The sequence below is a fragment of the Daphnia carinata genome, chromosome 3 (genome assembly GCF_022539665.2).
Source record: "Daphnia carinata strain CSIRO-1 chromosome 3, CSIRO_AGI_Dcar_HiC_V3, whole genome shotgun sequence".
Lineage (NCBI taxonomy): Eukaryota > Metazoa > Arthropoda > Branchiopoda > Diplostraca > Daphniidae > Daphnia > Daphnia carinata.
The window spans coordinates 9,151,927-9,169,358 of record NC_081333.1 but is presented as its reverse complement, the minus strand read 5'-3'; the positions used below and the strand labels follow the sequence as shown (position 1 = coordinate 9,169,358).

The following is a 17,432-nucleotide window of genomic DNA, read 5'->3' as shown; positions in this document are numbered from 1 at the left end:
TTTTTTTTATTTCTATTCTTCCTGCATCATCTCCTTGCCCAATTTCACACAAACGCAACATTCTTCGTAGGACTTTGCTAAGGCGTTCCTCTTTTTTTTTTCTTTTCCCGTTTCTCTGCGCACATCTGCGATCATCGTCACCGACTACAATAGATTTAAAAAATAAAAGAAGTAAAGAAGATGAGGACGGTGGCTCGGGATGATGACCGCGTCACGGTAGTAATCCAAAACCCGCGGCCAACCAACGTCGTCGTCACTTTCCGGTTTGTTGTTTCTCTATTCCACCACCCACCGCCTCTCTCTCTCTCTCTCTCTCTCTCTCTCTCCCCCCTCGATCTCCTCGAACCTTCTTTTGTGTCTTAAAGGTCTGGTAACTGAGCGACCGAGAAAGAAAAAAGATCAAAACCGTTCTGCGAGCGCACGCGTGGTTTTTCTTTTTTTTTTTTTTTTTCTTTCTCTCTTTTAACTAACGTTGTTTTGTTTCGACGTTCCTCTTTTTTGCGTTGATCATAATTTTCTTTTTCTAGCTTTTTTTATTTGAAGTTTCAAACAAAAATAAGAGCTTTTTAATGATGGCGTTTTTCGACTCTGTTTAGTACCGCGCAGTCAAACGAAAACGAATTGAGCTGATCAGACAATTTTTCGCTAGACAGGAAAATGCATTTTAAAAAATGGGAAATTTAAAAGAAATAAAAAAGGAAAAAAGAAAAAGAATTTAACTGCTGCCATCTAACGGCAGATGGGTTCACCAAACTTTAAGGAATGCATTTAGTAGATAGTAAACTGAAAGGAGAAAACTTTGTTGGATGAAGGGGTTTATTTTTTTTCTTCTTCTTTTTATTGCGCTATCGATTTCCGCGTAAAGAAAGATGATTGAAGAGTAGTGCGCCCACGGAAAGAAGAAGAAGAAGAAGAAGAAAAAAAAAATGCAATATCGATAGAGAAATGGACTACGAGTGGAGTGGGCGACAATCGATCCGATTGCATCAGCAATGGATGTCGACTTTTGGATGAGCAGAAAGACGTTTCGGATGGTGGATTGAGATTGAAGGAGTTTGCAAGAGAAATGGCCGCATGCCAAAACGTTGCTGCTGTTCATATACCAGTCAATGCGTGTCCCTCTGTCAATGGAAGAAGAAAAAAAAAATAAAATAAAAAGATTTCTGATGATTATCGAGAGAGAGTCCCCCATCTTCTTTCCGATCCACCTCCTCCTAATATGTTTTGCACGGGGGGGGGGGGGGGGGGAGAGGGGGACCCTATTATTCCGTCCCGTCTGCCTTTTTTTTTTTTTTTCTTCCCCTTTTTCCCATCGAACAAGTCAACTCGTTCGATCGGCTTGCCGGACATGTTTGCCCGTTTCTTTTGATATTACTCCGGATGCCGACAATTGGTATGGACAAGTTCCACCGCTCAAACGGTCGGCATGCAGCATTTCTTTCTTTTTTTTTTCTTTTTTTTTTCAACTTCCTCTTGTACCCAATTTTTTTTATTGCGTCTGACCGAATAGACTAAAACCTGTTTTCTGATTGATTTATTCTTTTCTTTTTTTTTCTTTCAACTTTTGTGTCAAAAATTGTTTTTCCTTTTTTCTTTTTCTTTTATTGACTACCTATATCTGCTCGATATTTACAGCCAAAGACTTTGATGACATGTTTCGAATTAGGTTTCGATGTAAAGAAAAAAAAAAAAAGAAAAAAAAAAAAAGGAAAACAAATTCCTGTCGTTAATGCGTCGTAGATCGGTCGGTTGGCCATCATCGCAGCAGTTGTGTGTATAGCGCGGCTGAAATGATGACTGAACACGTTGCTAAGGCTGATGGACTCGTTCCGCCCGGATGATTTATACCATACAACTTCCTTCTTTTTTTTTTTTTTTTTCTTTCGGGATCGGTCTCAGACACAAGTCTAGAAAACAAAAAAAGATAATAAAAAGGCAGAGAGAAATTGTTTGGATAGTCGCATTAGATTAGTCTATTATGTCGATTACGAAGCGAAGAAGAAAAAGGAAAAATGGGTGTTTATCTATTACTGTGTTTTGTCGATTTTCAAAGAAAGTGTAGTGCGATGGAACGGAAGCTATTTTCGTTGTCGGAAATCGTAGCAGAAGGAAATGTATTAGACATCGAACTGGAACTCGGCTCACACGGAAGAAAAAAAAAAAAAAAAAAAAAGAAAGAATGGAAGGATCTTTTTTGTGTTTACTTTTTATTTTCGTGATATTTCTCGGGAGAATCGCTTCACTGAATGTGTTTCAACGAATGGCATCACCCAACGGGGGGGGGGGGGAGGGTGGCTGAGCTTTTTTTTTTTTTTTTTTTCTTGAGCGACGATTCCAACTGATGGATCGTCTCACGTCCTCCTCTAGGACCGATTGCATTAAGGTATTTATTTTTCTCCCGTTTTTTGAGAGCAGCATTTGGCTTTTGCCACAAACAATTTTTGTTTTCTTTGCGTTGTCCTTTTTGATAGCAGAAAACAAAATGAAGTTGGTGGCCCCCCCCCCCCCTTTTTTTTTTTTTTGAGGAGTTGACGTGAAATTAATTGAATTTCTGTTGGCGGAATTCTCGGTGCCGAGGTCTTGATCCTATCCATTGACGATCATATTCGAATAGTTTTGAATCTTCTCTTCCAACTGCTGCAAACTTTGCATTCCACAAATACTTTATTTTTTCTTTATTTTTTTTTTCTCAGTTATTCTTGTGTTCGTGTGTTGCGGGCGTATGTGGTTTTTATTTTCTGAACTGGCGTTCCTCTTCTCTGCTCCTGTGTGTGTGTGCGTGTGTGTTCCAAGTCGTTGGTGCGTGACAAACGAGTTTCGCTCGAGCTGTTTTCGGCCAGCGCTGCACTTTTCAGTGACTTCCGACTTTTCCTTTTTTCGTTTTTGTTTTTCCGAAAGAGATTCGATACGCACTTGGGGGATGTCTTGGTCTATTCGCTTCAGCGTCTGTCTGTATCTTTCCATCGTTTTTTTTTTTTGTTTTGTTTTGTTTTGTTTTGTTTTGAAGGAAACATTTTTTTTTTTTTTTTTTTTCATCGTTATCGTGCAATTCCCGTGTACAAGAAAAAAACAAAAGAAAATTCTCGCTATTTTTATTTTTCGGATCCATTTTCCAAATGGGGAATGCGTGTAGACGTGTTTGTTTTCGTATTCGCCGTCGTTGCAAAAAGAGCGCAACGAGCCATTTGGCAAGATTTCTAAGAAATGGGAACACGTCCATCTCGTGAATCGAAACGACATTTTCCGAATTTTCAAATTTGGCATTTTTCTTGACGTTGATGAATTCGAAATGTTATCGTAAAGGAGTACCTCCTTTTTTTTTTTTTTTTTTTTTTTTTTCCTCTCGTTTCTTTTGTTGTTGAGATAGGCAACACAAGATGGCGTAACCAACCGACTTCTTTTTTCCTCCCGTCTTTTTCGTTTTAAATTTTGACGAGGCGATTTTTCAATTGACAAAAGACCAAACGATGCCGTTGACTTGAAAGAATGAGCATTTCTTTTTGGCTCGTCTTCTTTTCTTATTCCATTCCAAAATGTTTGGCTTCTTATTATAGACTCGTCGTCGGCAGTCTAACGTCTACGAGTGCATAAGCAATTGGCTGTTGACGTCCGACACGATCCCGCGGGAGTGAGTGTCACACATTGGCGCTGAGACTCCCTTAAGTGTATCCCGTCCGTTTTATTTTCGTGTCCTTTCTAGGAGTTTGTTATGTTTTATTTCCTCCTAGCTCTTTCTGATCAATTGGCCTCTTCTCTCTCTCTCTTTTTTTTTTTTTTTTTTTTTTGTCCGTTCGTCGCATTCGCTCCAAAGTGGTGGGGGGGGAGAGCGAATGGCGACGACACGGTTGGCTATTAACTTGGACAAATTAGGACGCTGTTATACGTGGTACCCTTATTTGTTCTTGTCACACCATTGTGGATGTAGGAAACAGCGAATCGCGCCATCTCTTAATCATTGTCTCTTATCCCCATCTCGTTACGTTTTGATTGAGACGCCCTATTGTTTTTTCGATTCGCGGGGGCCCTTATCGATTTGAGTAGTGACGATTCTATACCCGCATCGTCGTTTTCCAAACACAGCCGAATATTATCTTGATTTTTTTATAATTTTATTTGATGTTTCTTTTTTTTTCTTTTTGTCGCTTCAAGAAAGTTTGAAAAGCGTTGTAATTGGCCCGGATATATTGGAATGATATGTCGTAAAAAAACAAAAAAAAAAAAAAAAAATCTTGACGTTTAAAACTTTTAACGATCGATTGATCAATGATAAAAAAAAAGAAGAGAGATTTGATTCGTTCTGGATTTTTTCGTGTACATAAAAAACAAGCGGGATTTTGATTTCTTGGTATTTGTCAATTTGTTGGTCTGTCAAACAATTTTGCAATCGTATTGGTTTATTATTATTTTTTTTTATATACAAAGGGAAAGGAAAAAGAATGAAATTTTTTCAAAAAATCTCCCCCCCCCCCCTTTTTTTTTTTTTTTTTTTTTTTGCTCTCTCTCCCATATGTTTTTTTTTTTTTTTTTTTTTTTTATATGATGTCATAGCACCGACGATGATGGCTTTATGTTTATTTCCACTTGAGCCTCTGGCGGCGTCCGTCATCGTCTGAGGTCCGGTCACGATTTATACATTCGTTCGTTTCTTTTCTCCTCTCTCCTCTCTCCTCCTCCTCTCTCCTCCTCCTCCCCCCTCCCTCCCTCCATCTTTCTCTCGATATTCAGTCATTCATAAATATAACGTAACTTACAATAACCCAACGGTCTCTGCGAAGAGAAAAACAAAAAAGAAAGAAAGGACTCATCTAACCGGCGATTGCAGCTCGTCCGTTAGAACAAGGGGGGAAGGCAGATGGGAAAAAGAAACATTTCTCTTATACCGCGGCTGTCATTATGTTATGTTTTGTTTTTTTCTTTTTACATTGGAGGAGAGAAATTACGTATCAAACAGTTTTTAGCCACTGTGAGTTATCGTCACGACATATGCCCCCCTGCGAGCATTTGCCAGAATATTTTTTAAGAACCAGGAAATTACGAAACAAAAGCTTAATGATTTAGAAATGCGATGACATCATCCGCCTTTTTTTTTTTTTTTTTTTTTTTTTTTTTTTTTTTTTAATTCCTTGTGTGCGTTTGAATTTGCTGTGAAAATATTTCATTTTGAGCCAGAACAAACTTGATGTGCGAGTTGAATATGAACATCATGCGATATGAAAAACGAGGCCTGCCGTCTGCGTAGACGACAAACTACAGCGACCGCGTGAGTTATGCGTGCGCGTTGTAGCCGATGATAAATCAATTAGCAAAAGTGCCTGCGCAACTCAACTCTGCAGCCTCGAATCCACGGAAGGGGGAAACGAGACAGTTGGGGAGGAAGGGGAGGGTGATGGCTGTGTTTGTTCGGTATACATCTCGGTCTTAACTGCTATTATAACTTTTGCATATAACCATGCGCCGTTTGTTGTTGCACGGCGAATGGAGGAGCAGTGTGCGTGTAAAAGGGACTTGTATCCATCCACTGCGCGCTTGACTAATGAAGTTGAAACTCTGCACTTTTGCCAGCTTGTTTGTCTCTACTAGTCGCAACGTCCCGTCGCTCTAGACGCAGTCGTCTTGACGGATCTAATAAACTAGACGGGAATAAAGATGACATTTTTCTTTTCTTTTCTTTTTTTTTTTTTTTTTTTTTTTTTTTTTGAAATTTTGGAAACAATGCAGTTAGACAACCCAAAAGAGACCTGAATAGTTGATGAAGAGAACGTAACAACAATGTTTTTTTTTTTTTTTTTTTTTTTTTTTTTTTTTGGTTTTGGTTTTCTTCTTCTATTTCTAAAAGTCTGGAAAAAAAAGAAAAGAAAAATTCAGTTAGCGATCTGGAACGGGGCGTTCATTGAATTCTTCGTCACGCTACTCTAATCAAACAACGGGTTCCAATCCCATTTAATTTTCCCTCATTCCCGCTTTTGTCTTTGTTGTCATCAACGTCTTCTGATTTGACGTCATCGAGTCTGCTCTTATTTTTCCATCCAGCGATGGTAGAAACGGGAGGTGGGGGAGGGTGGGATAGAGAACTTGTCTTTTGAGTCTTTTGTTGTTTATTTATTTTTTATTCGTCTTCGTCTTCGTCTTCCTGGAGTTCTGTGTGCATGCCCGATCTCTATTCTCTTTTTCATCACATCGGGTTGAAGACGAAATAAAATTTCCCTCCCTGTTTTCTTTTTTTTTTTTTTTTTTTCTTATTTTTTATTCGCGTTTGGGGTCGATTCTATTTGGATGTTATCCAGAAATCCAGCCGAGCGTTGGATATCTCTTTTCAGACGCTAGACGCAATCTTTCCCACCTCTTTTTTTTTTTTTTTTTTCTTCCCCTATAGTTGCTCTTTTTGAATAATTCATCACATTACGTACACACCCTCATAGTCTTTTTTTTTTTTTTTTTTTTTTTTTTTCCTACCCAACGCCCTACTCCGGTGCGGCCTTTGCTTCCGCTTCCGATTGGCCGATCCCGTGTTTCAATCAAAATCGACAGTACTGAGTTTTTGCTTTTTTATTTTATTCTTGAAATGATTTTCGTTGGTACGTCTCCGCTAAAATCAATCGTACCCCCACGTTTTTATTTTATTTTATTTTTTTCATTTGAATACGCAGAAGCGGGGGCAGGTCTTTGAAAGGATGGGTTTCGATCTATATTTTGTTTTGAGTGAAATAAATCAAAATGGCTCTCGGCGCAAGGGCAAACATGCGCTAGACATAACAAAAGAGATGGCAGGGATGGGGGTTGGGAAGGGAAGTTAGAATATGAATCTTGACAGAATCAGCATTTTTCAATCTTGCTGACGTTCGTTGTGTTGTTGTCTCCTGGCAAACGTCGCCACACTTCCAATCGCCTTCTTTTTGAACTAGACTCCATTCTCCATCATCGGACAATCTGATGGGAAGCAAACGGAAAATTAAGAAATATGTTAATGTTGCATCCTTTATCGTGATTGCGCGTGTCACGTTTCTCACCCCTGCCATTTTGACGAAACCTGTTTCGCCAAAAGTCTCTTGGCAGCAGCTTGCATTTCCACCGCTAGATGGCGGAAGTGGTCGTACGTTCCTCTTCTATTTTTTTTTTTTTTTTTTTTTTGGTTTTGCGATTTCCCACCCCAAAAAAGAAACCAAAGGAAAGAATTAAAAAAATAATAGTTGAAAAAAAAAAGAAGGAAAAAAAAAAAAAAATGGGGGTTGACAATCAGCTCAAGGACTTGTGCTGTTACACCACGTTCTCTTTTTGTTATTTTGGCTTTAAGAAAATTGTGTGTGTGCGTTGGTGTGTCCTGTGCACAGCGCAACCTCGGCTATTTAAGAAATGAACGGAGAGGAAAAAAAAAAATGAGAAAGCGAGAGAGAGATGGAGATGGAGGTGAGAAAGGTGATGAAAGAAATTCGTTGAAGGAGCTTGGCAAAAGGGGGATGGAGGGGATCATGTCAGCGCGCGGTCGGACGCGGCTAATGAAGACGATGCGCGACGGCGGCGTGTATAACCGAGCGTGAAGGAAGGAAAAAGAATGCGCATTAAAGGCCCATCGGTGGGGAAAAAGCGAATAGGACACGAAAAAAAAAAAAGCTTTCAAAAACAAATTTTTCTTTTTAACGGGTGGAGGGTGGGGGGAAAAGAATAAATAAATAGAAAACGATGGTGTCACGCAGAAAACGCTACGGGGCGCGAGGATCTCCCCACTAAAAAAAAAAAAAAAAAAAACGACACATTTCTCGCTTTTTTTTTTTTTTTTTTTTGAGAAAAACATTTTTTTAAAAATCCTTTTCGAAACCAATTTTTTTATTTTTTTTTTTATTTTTATTCCTGTCCCAACGTGTTGATCATATCGATGATCGTTCTGTCGATTGGTCATCGCTTTTCACACTTGTTATCATTCGATTTCCAATTTTTATTTGATATTTCGTTTTTTTTTTTCTCTTCGTCTTTCCCATTTTGAATTTTGATTTATTTTTATGGCACGCGAGAAGTCGCGGCCAGTGACGATCAGTTTGCGTAGCGTGATTGGTCGCAACGCCATCCCCGCGGCGCCTCATTCATTTTTCTCCTTGTAAGGATTATAACAATAATAAATTGACAGGAGAAGAAGACGAAAAAAAAAAAAAAAAAAAAAAAAAAAGATGTTTTTTAATATTTATAAATAAACGAGACCCGTAGCACCCCCCCCCCCCTCTTTTTTCTTTATCGTTGAGGTGAGAGAATCAGAGGGACAAAAACGAACAATCCATTTTCATCATTGACTTTGGTCCTTTTGTTTTCGATGGTGGATAAACGACACAAACGCTCGTCCAGTGTCCACCCAAAAGAGTTTCGCCTTGATGTCTGTGTTTAAGTAAAGCGACAAGCGCGTAAACGAGCGTGAACGTTTTTTTTTTTTTTATTATTATTATTTTCAAAGCACCGACTTTCAAACATCGGACTTTTTTTTTTTTTTTTTTCTTTCTTTCTTTCTTTCTCTAGCCAATTTCTTTTGACGCAAAATGCTTGGTAGCGTGATAGCGAACTTCATCGTGACAAGCTTTACGCCAAAAAGCAAATGGAAACCACCGTGTTATTCGCTGGCTTGAATAATTTAAACGCGAAAATTCGTACAGCATTGATTGAACGCGACGAATGGAAGCGACAAAAGAATTTTTTTTTTTTTTATTTTATCTTTTTCTTCATAAATATTCATTTCATTTTTTTTTTTCTTTCTCTTGGTCGGTGTGTTACATCCGTCACCATACGGACACCTCTCTCTTTTTTTTTTCCCCTCATCTCAGCCGCGTCCAATTGTTGCCTTTTCACGATAAATCACGATATTTTTTTTCTCATTTGAAATGCCATGCCACACGTGTGTGTGTGTTTGTGTGAATTTTTTTTTTTTATATATATTTGATTTTGTCTTGTTTATTTTGTTCCTTCGTTCTTTTCTTCTTTTTACCTTATTGAATTCGTCGGTTGCTGACGGGAAAAAAAACGTAACAAAAGCGGCTTATTTTTTTTATTTATTTTTTTCGCGCGTCCTTTGAAAAAAAAAAAAAAAAAAAAATGAGAATCTCAATGTCTTCGTGTGAGGCTGTAAGGATTTCTTGGAAGACGACTGGTGGCCATCGATGACTGTCAGCCACACATTCTTCCATTCATGCCGCGCACGATGGTGATGACTCTATCGTTCGCTTTAGCAACACAAGCCATCCATCGATTCTCTCCCCCCCCCCCCCTCCCCCGTAAAGGCTGTAGTGTCATTTCATAATACGGAGTCACACAAATGGGACGTTGCCATAGTCGTCGAAAGGAGAGTGAACAATTTTCTATAAAAGAGACCGTCTCTCGTTGATGACGATGTCGGGGGGCTCACGTTTCGGCTTTCATCCATCAAAGGCCAACTGACTCTTTTAAAGCTCGTGGTCTATTCAATGTGTGCGTGTGTCTGTGTGTGTGTTGTGTTACGTATATGGTCGATCAATAACGTTGTACGGCTACAACAAGTCTTGATTTCCTGGTATAAGAGGTTATAAGGTTAACTGAATAACTAATGCACGAAGAGGGTCGTCAAACAAGGAAATCAAACGACATGTTTTTTTTTTTTTTTCTTTTTTCTTCTTTTTTTTGAACGTCTTTATACTCTGCTGCTCTAGCTGTCCTGCATTGTCACCTGATACAGCAGGTGACCCCGTGTTTTCTTTTCTTTTTTTTTTCTACATTTCTCGTGTCGTTTTCTTTCTTTTTACCGCTCGTCTAAAAGTTGACAAGAGTTCTCGTTTTCTTTGCGTCTCTCGAAAGAGAACACTCCTATCTTTTTTTTCTTTCTGGATGTATATATTCAATCATTTGGGTAAGGATTTTAAAGGGGAAAAAAACAGGTTTCTTTTTTTTTTCGTTATCCAGCAGGTCGTTTGCTTTTGTGATACGGCCATGTTGCCTATCTGGAACAAATAACACACGTCACGAAGACGCTCTCGGCGCCCAATGGGTTTGACGTAGCTGCTCTAAAGCTCATCCCTTTTCATTTTTATTTTTCTTCTTCTTCTTCTACCTCACAAATTTTTTTTTTTTTTTTTTTTTTTTTTTTTTTGACTTCATCAAGATTTTTTTTTTTTGACTTCATGAAAAAATAAAGTGGGGGTTTTTTCATCTGTAGGAAATGGGAGAGAGAGAAAACTGGGAGGTTCACATTTTCCACGCCCAATTGCCTCTCTCTCTCTCTCTGGCGCTCGTTTTTTGAACGATGAGAGAGCGAGAGATGGATGGAGAGAGAGAATAACCATTTCGCTTGAGCTGAAGGGCATTTTTTTAGAAGAGAGAAGGTAAAAAAAAAAAAAAATTATCAGGTGGATAGATAGTAGTAAGAATGAAGGAGGGGGGGATTAAGGGGGGGGAATCGGTGATGTCGGAGGCATTAGATACGCACTGGTTCAAATGTAAAAGGTAATAAGACGGCGGTATTTTTTATTTTATCACATTTCAATGGAGAGAGAGAGAGAGAGAAACGATATAACAGTGGTTGCCTACGTACAATATTACGCATTAAAAAAAAAAAAAAAAACTCTGTTTTTCAGATGGGAATGCAATGGAAAAGAGAGAGAACATAAAATATAAAGAAACCTTAGCGTCCACCTGTAATTAATCGACCGGGCGCGCGGCTCATTAGTTCCGTCATACGCATTTTTTTTTTTCTTCTTCTTTTCATTCTATTTCCCTTTTTTTTATTTTCTTTTATTTTCATTTTTTTTTTCTCGTTCTTTAATGGGGGTCTTATTTTTATATCTTATATATATGTAACATATTTACTATACGCGCCGCCGCTGCTGAACGCTTCCCTTCTCGTTTTTTCTTTAAATGCCGACGCAAACGAACCATTTCAAAAATAAAAATGAAATTTATCTTCTCTTCTGTTCGTTTCAACGCATTTACAATCAGAGAAATAGCCCAAGAAGTTCATTGGAAGACAAAAAAAAAAAGGGGGGGGGGGGGAGCCTACGCCAATTTTGATTCATCAATTTCTTTAAAAAAAAAAAAAAAAAAAAAAAAAAAAAAAAAAAAAAAACTTCCAGTTGCACCGTCGGGGTCTTTGCATACAAACCAAAAACCAGAGGCTTTAAAACCAAAAATGATAGTGCTTAGGTAACACTGAGATGGCCTTATGGCGTTTCCTAGATATTTCGTACCAAAAAAATAAAAAAAAAAAAAAAAAAAAAAAAAAAAAAAAATTGGGGGGAGTGGGAAAGAAGGTGGAGGGGGGGGGGGCAACAAGTAATAGTGTATCATGCAAGACACACCGACCAAAAGCAAAAAAAAAAAAAAAATTTTTTTAGATAGATATACCTAGGAAAAACAAAATATAAGCCCTTGAATATGAACACACACTCAAACGAGAAGGAAAAGAAGAAGAAGAAAAAAAAAAAAATGAACAGCCCTGGAAAATAATAACTGGCCGGCGGGTCGGGAGCTCCTTCTTATAGTACTTTTTGAAGTCCAGGCTTATGTGTGTGTGTGTGTGTGTGTGCCCACCTAAAGAAGAAGAAAAAAAAATGGCCTGAGGACGAGTTTGTTGTCGAGGAAATTTCAAAAAAAAAAAAAAAAAAATTTGAAATCGCGCGAGCATATTTCATTAAAAAAAAAAGAGAAACGAGTGGGTAAAAATGGAGAAAAAAAAATGACTAAGATGGACGGTGATATTTGGACTGCGTGAGCGTGTGCCGTCGTCCTATCTCTTCAATTAGAACTCGTTATTTTGCGTTCATATTATTTATTTTTCTTTTTCCTGTTTGTTGTCACAGCTGAACGGGTGCACAAATTCTATCGATTTATTAAGAAAGAAAAAAAAAAAAAATAGACTCCGAAATTTAGAACAAGGAAAAGAAGAAGAAAAAGAAAAGGGAGTTGTGTGACGTGTAAAAGCTTTTTTCTCGAAATAGTTTCGGAAATGAGCCGACTATTATTTATTTATTATTTTTTTTTTTTTTTTTTTCCTTCTTCCCCTCGTTTTTTTTTTTTTTTGGGTAGCACTAGTAGTGGAAGAAGAAGAGAAAGGAAGAAACAAGTTGAAAAACGCTCAGGTGCGAGTTCCTCTCGAAAAAGAAAAAACGAAAAGAAGGACAGGTAAAAGAAAAGAGTAGACTCTTGCTGCTGCTCTGCTCGAGGGGAATCTAAAAAAGATAGGGGAAATCGAAGAGAGCGAGAGAGAGAGAGAGAGAGACAAGATAGGTGGAGGTGGTAAAGGTAGAATCGAAAGAGAGAGAGAGAGAGAGAGAGAGGTAAAGAGAAAAAAAAAAAAAAAAAGGAAGGTGGGAGGGACCTTGACGAAAGGTAAGAAGAAACACACGCGCCTATATTCAGTCGAAAGGCAACCGCCGTGGTGATAGCATCGCCGCTACATCAACATTAAATTTTTTTTTTTTTTCTTGAAATTTTTGACTCATTCACACTCTTTAAAGAAAAAGAAAAAAAAAACGAAGTTGTTTGTAATCAATAGAAGCAAAAAAAAAAAGTGTTGAAAAAAACCCAACGAAAAAAAAAAATAATAATAATCGTTTCGCTCTATCGGATATTCTTATCGCTTGTTTTGCTTTCGGCTCCATTCGGATAGCGTGTTCACGTGTGTAACGATGCCGGATGAACGTTCCTCCGTTCATCGGCTAATCAACCAAAGTGCAAGTGCATTCTAAAAAGAAAAGAAAGGAAGGCAAAAATCATTTGCTTTTTGCGGGGTGGGGTGGGGTGGGGGGGTTAGAGTTTTTGGGTTGTACAAAGTGTCATCGGCAAAATGGAAGTGACGACGACGACGACGACGACGACGACGAATGCAAAGTGCGCCAACGGCGGATTGGCGGGCAGCAGCAGCTCTGCCGCCGTGGCCAAAGTATCGGCCGTTTCGCCAGCGGAAGACGGTGCGTCCGCTTCCGGTGTGAGTAACAGGAAAGATGGCGGCAATGGCGGAGGGACGTTGTTGCAGATGCACAAACCCCTGGCCCACCTGTTGGCGCACCGTCAGTGGTGGAAAGTCTGTTGGGTCTACGGCGATCAGCAGAAGTATTACAGACAATTGTATGGCCGCAAAAAGAATTTGACGACGCTCAGGTCTACGGTGACGGACGCGTCGAAATCGACGTCGTCGTGTTGTAACGACGACGCTCATCACGCCGATGCCGACGGTGTGGATGACGAGGACGAGGCGGCCGTCAGTTTATCGTCGTTGAACACTGTCCCATGTTTCCACACCTCGGAGTAAGTCGGTTTCGCGTCCTAAATGTTTTTTTCTTTATTTTTTTTTTTTTTTTGGTCTCTTTTTTTTTTCTTTTCTTTTCTTCATGGGACCCTCAACGAAGTTCAATTATAGAGTAACACGAGACAGTCCTGTTTCGTCGATTAACATCTCGTTCAAATCTCATTTGCGGCACAAGAAATCCAAAAACAAAAAAAATATGAGGCTTCACTTTCTAGTTGTAGCTTTTTTTCATTTTGAATTTTCCCTCCTTTTTGAAATTTAGCGACTGGCATCCCTTCCCCCCTAATTGGGCGAATGAAAATTGTAGTGGATTTTATTTATTTTATTTTATTTTATTTTATTTTTTATTTTTTTTAAACTCGGAAAGAATTGGAGCAAAAATGGCGTGCATAATTCGAGTGACATTTGTATTCTTCCAAAACGGCTACTGAATGAATTTTTCTTTTTAAATTTTCTTGTGGTTACCTGCCCCACGGGCTACGCGTTTGCTGACCCCCCCCCCCCCCCTTTTCTTTTCCGTTTTGGTCATTATCCTAAAAACGAGGCAGGAGGAAATACCGGATTTAAAAAAAAATAAAATAAAATAAAAGAGAGAGAAACGAGTTTTTAAAAATCAAGTTAGCAATTTTTTTTTTTTTTTTTTTCATTTAAATTTATACGCTTGTTGTTTATAGTAAAACAACAGAATAAGGAGGGATACGGACAGGTAAGGAGACAAATGGAAGGGAGGTTGAAAATATTCGTATTTTTTTATTTTTTTCGAAGGTTTTCACTACTTGATTGGTTTCTTCCAAATTGGGGCATTTTTGTGTTGTTGATCGAATCCTCTTTTTTCCCCCCCTTTTTTATTTTTACACATTTTTTTTTTTTTTTTAGTACGCCTGACGCGACTGCCGTATGGTGGTCATGATTTTTGGGTTTTTTTTTGTTGTTTTTTTTTCACTTCGTCTTCTTCCTTTCCAGAGAATTTTCTGGTCCGATGGAATGAAGACGAGTCTCTATGGCTAAAAGGTGCTGAGCCATAAAACATGAAGAAAAAGTCCCCCCTTTTTTTTTTCCCAGTCATTCATCGATGCTATAGGTGGTGGGCAATCGAGAGAGAGAGAGAGAGAGAGAGAGAGAGAGAGGGCAAAAGAAAAAAAAAAAATCCAAAATATCTTGAAAGGGAGAAACTATGTGGCGTGAGTTTTTTTTTTTTTTTTTTCCAGAAAACATTTGTGGAACGCACGCATCACCTTATTCTGACAACAAAAGAACTCGGGCCGTTTTCAAAACGAGACGGAAATAAATGTGGCAGGAATAATTAGCAGGTCGTCAACTTGAGCATCCCCACCTTTTAAAAACATAACAAACTTCTGCCCCGTTGCAGCATCTTTTCCTAACATATTTTTTTTTCTGTTTTTGTTTTTTGTTTTTTGTTTATTTGTCTTCTTGTTGGGCTTCAGCCGTAGTAGTTAGTAGTCTATATAAATATTCCATCTTTACTGTAACTGTCTGGCGTTCGGGTGCTGGGCGACCTCCGTTTGGTTGATTGCCTTTTCCAGACGATAATGAAAGCCAAGCAAAAAGAGAGAAGCACGGCAGCTTAAAACTCCTTCGTCTCGTTTGTTTTTGTTTTTTTCTTCTATTTTAACGACCGTTTTCGGCTATGCGCCATGGAAATATAGTTTTGGTGTGTGTGTGTGTGTGTGTGTGTATGTTCCAAACGAACGAAAAATACCAAACAAATAGAAAAAAAAAAAAAAAAATCAAAGTCACAGCGACGAATGTTTTTTTTTTTTTTTTTTTCTTTTTGCTCTTTTTAATTCCTCATGTCTTGATTTAAAAAAAAAATGCTTTCAATGTTGAACCCGACAAACCGCTTCATTTTTTTTTTTTTAAACCCCTGGATAAGGTAATACGAAATGTAAAATTTCGAAAAAAAAAAAAAAAAGAAAGAAAGAAACTGGTTCTGACTTGTTGTAGAGTGTCCGGGACAAGTGGCAGGGTGTCGTTTTTTCCTAATGACTGGGCAACTGAACCAAATATGTCGTTTTTTTTTTTTTTCAAAAAAAGAAATCACGCAGTCGCTAAGCGAAAGAAGGAACGGAAAAGTTAAAGGCAATGAAGAAACGAAGCGTAAATAATGTACTACCGTTGTAAGACAGAAACAAAAACCAGATCTGCACATAATTTTATACTGCCACTCTAACGTGTTTTTTTGTTTTTTTTTGTTTTGTTTTTTCCCGAGCTTGACGCTCACCTGTTTGTCCATTTTTCAAAATCTATTCTGTCTCTCTCTCTCTCTCTCTCTGTCTCGTATGGAACGTCCGAAACTGACGGCACAAAGGAGATAAGAACCCAAACACGAGATTCACAAGAGAAAAAGAAGAAGACCTGCCTGGGAGGTGGAAAAGGTCATTCTTGTGACCGACAACCACCGTCTTCTTAGTTCTTCTTCTTCTTTTTTTTTTTTTTTTTTTTTTATACATTTATACGACTTGAGTGCACTTTTTTTTTTTTTTTCTTTCTTTCTTTTCCCGTCTTGAAAAAGCCGTTTTGGATGCGTCGTAAACCACATTTTCACCCCGACCTGAAGCATTTTCTTCCTTAAAAAGGTCGACATAGTCCATCTCGGGTTGTTGTCTTTTCTCGTTTTCTGCTTCTTATTTTCAATGTCTTTTGCCCCGTTGGCTTCTCCGGTTTTTTTTTGTTTTTTTTCTTCTTCTTCTTCTCATTGCGCTCTTTTGGCTTTTATGGCCCGTCAATTCCCCAATACTTTGACCAGCGTCGACAAGATGGACACTAAAGATATAGGTAAAAAAAAAAAAAAAAAACGAAAACAAAACAAAACAGGATACATTGAAAATGGCTCTAGAAAGAGAAAAGGAAAACGTAGTTGGTTGTACTACACGAGAGTCTACAAGTCAATACCGGTGTTAGTCGTGTTTTAAGTTTTTTTTATTGCCATGCAGAGATGGTGCAGTTTTGAATTGATTTGGCTTCCGATTTGCCCTTTTCGATTTAGAAAGGCAAACACAATCAAAGCGATTCTTCTTCATTTTTTTTTTTTTTTTTTTGCAGAGCACAGAGAGTTTTAAGTAGCGTGTGCGGATGGCGAGTGTCTTTTTTTTTTTTTTTTCAGTTCAAGGACGACGACGCCAGGTGGATGGGCGCTCGTTCGTGTAAAAATTTATTTTATTTCATTTTTTATTTTATTTTATTATTCGGCCGTCGTTTGCGACCGCAGAAACGACAACGTCTGCCTTCCGTTCACTCACCGAGTCTTCGCATACATCAAATAATGAGAATTTCCCCCTCTCATTTTGCTCTTTAAGGTTCTTCTTCTCCTTCGTCTGGTTATTTTTTTTTTTTTTTTTTTTTAATTTCTATTTAACCACAAAAAAAAGGAATTCAGTCTGGGCCCACCTGTCTATCAAAAGATGGCCCCTCTTGGCCCCGTAGCCCTCATCCCTCTATTTTTTTTTATTTATTTTTTTTTTTTTGGATTCGTGTATATAGAACGATTCTTCTTTGATGTTCTATAGGCTGTTGGTAGTGTAAAGCAGTAGTGTGTTGGTTGCAAGATGGCCTGGAACGGGGCTGAAACGAATCCATCATCCCAGTCGGAATAATCGATCAGTAGCTAGTCATCACACACGCGTATACATATACATGCAAGCACAATATATACCTGGAACAAAAAAAAAAAAAAAAAAAGAAAAGAAAATCTCTTCTTTGAACTGGAGGAAAGAATCTTTGACTTGCCCTCTTTTCTTTTTTTTTTTTTCTTGATTATTTATGTTGTTTTTTTTTTTTGTTTTTTTTTTTCACTGCACAAGAAATGCATAGCGCAGTACAACTCATCTCCTACCGATTTATGGAAATGTCTATGAATAGAAGATCAGGTGTGTCTATATCTCTGTTGTTTGAGGCATCCATTTCTAACCGAACTATCCCCCCCCGAAGAATTTTTCCGTTTCTCCCCCCTCTTATCTCATAAGAAGGAAGCTCACACACACACACACACACACACGTATACACAAAAATGACTTTTTAATATCAAACAAGATGGTAGGGAGAATCAACCACCGGAGGGCTCAGCACGATAAACAACAACAACAACAACAACAAAAAAAGAATGTTTGAAAGAAGATATAGGTAACCCCTTATCGTTTGTTTTCCTCACAACAATATATTTCTA

General features: G+C 38.2%; 1 protein-coding gene across 2 annotated transcripts in view; it reads left to right on the top strand.

Annotated features, from left to right (window-relative positions):
• The window catches only part of LOC130685510 (protein prickle-like), a 47,819-nt gene that overhangs the window by 14,732 nt on the left and 15,655 nt on the right, over window positions 1–17,432 (top strand). Inside the window, exon 1 of one of the 2 annotated variants that reach the window (XM_057508812.1) lies at window positions 12,762–13,248. The exons of the other annotated variant lie outside the window; for it this stretch is intronic. Coding sequence (XP_057364795.1) covers window positions 12,788–13,248 — 461 coding nt within the window. The 5' untranslated portion in view covers window positions 12,762–12,787. Of the gene's footprint in view, window positions 1–12,761; window positions 13,249–17,432 lie in introns of those variants that run through there. 2 annotated transcript variants of the gene reach the window in all.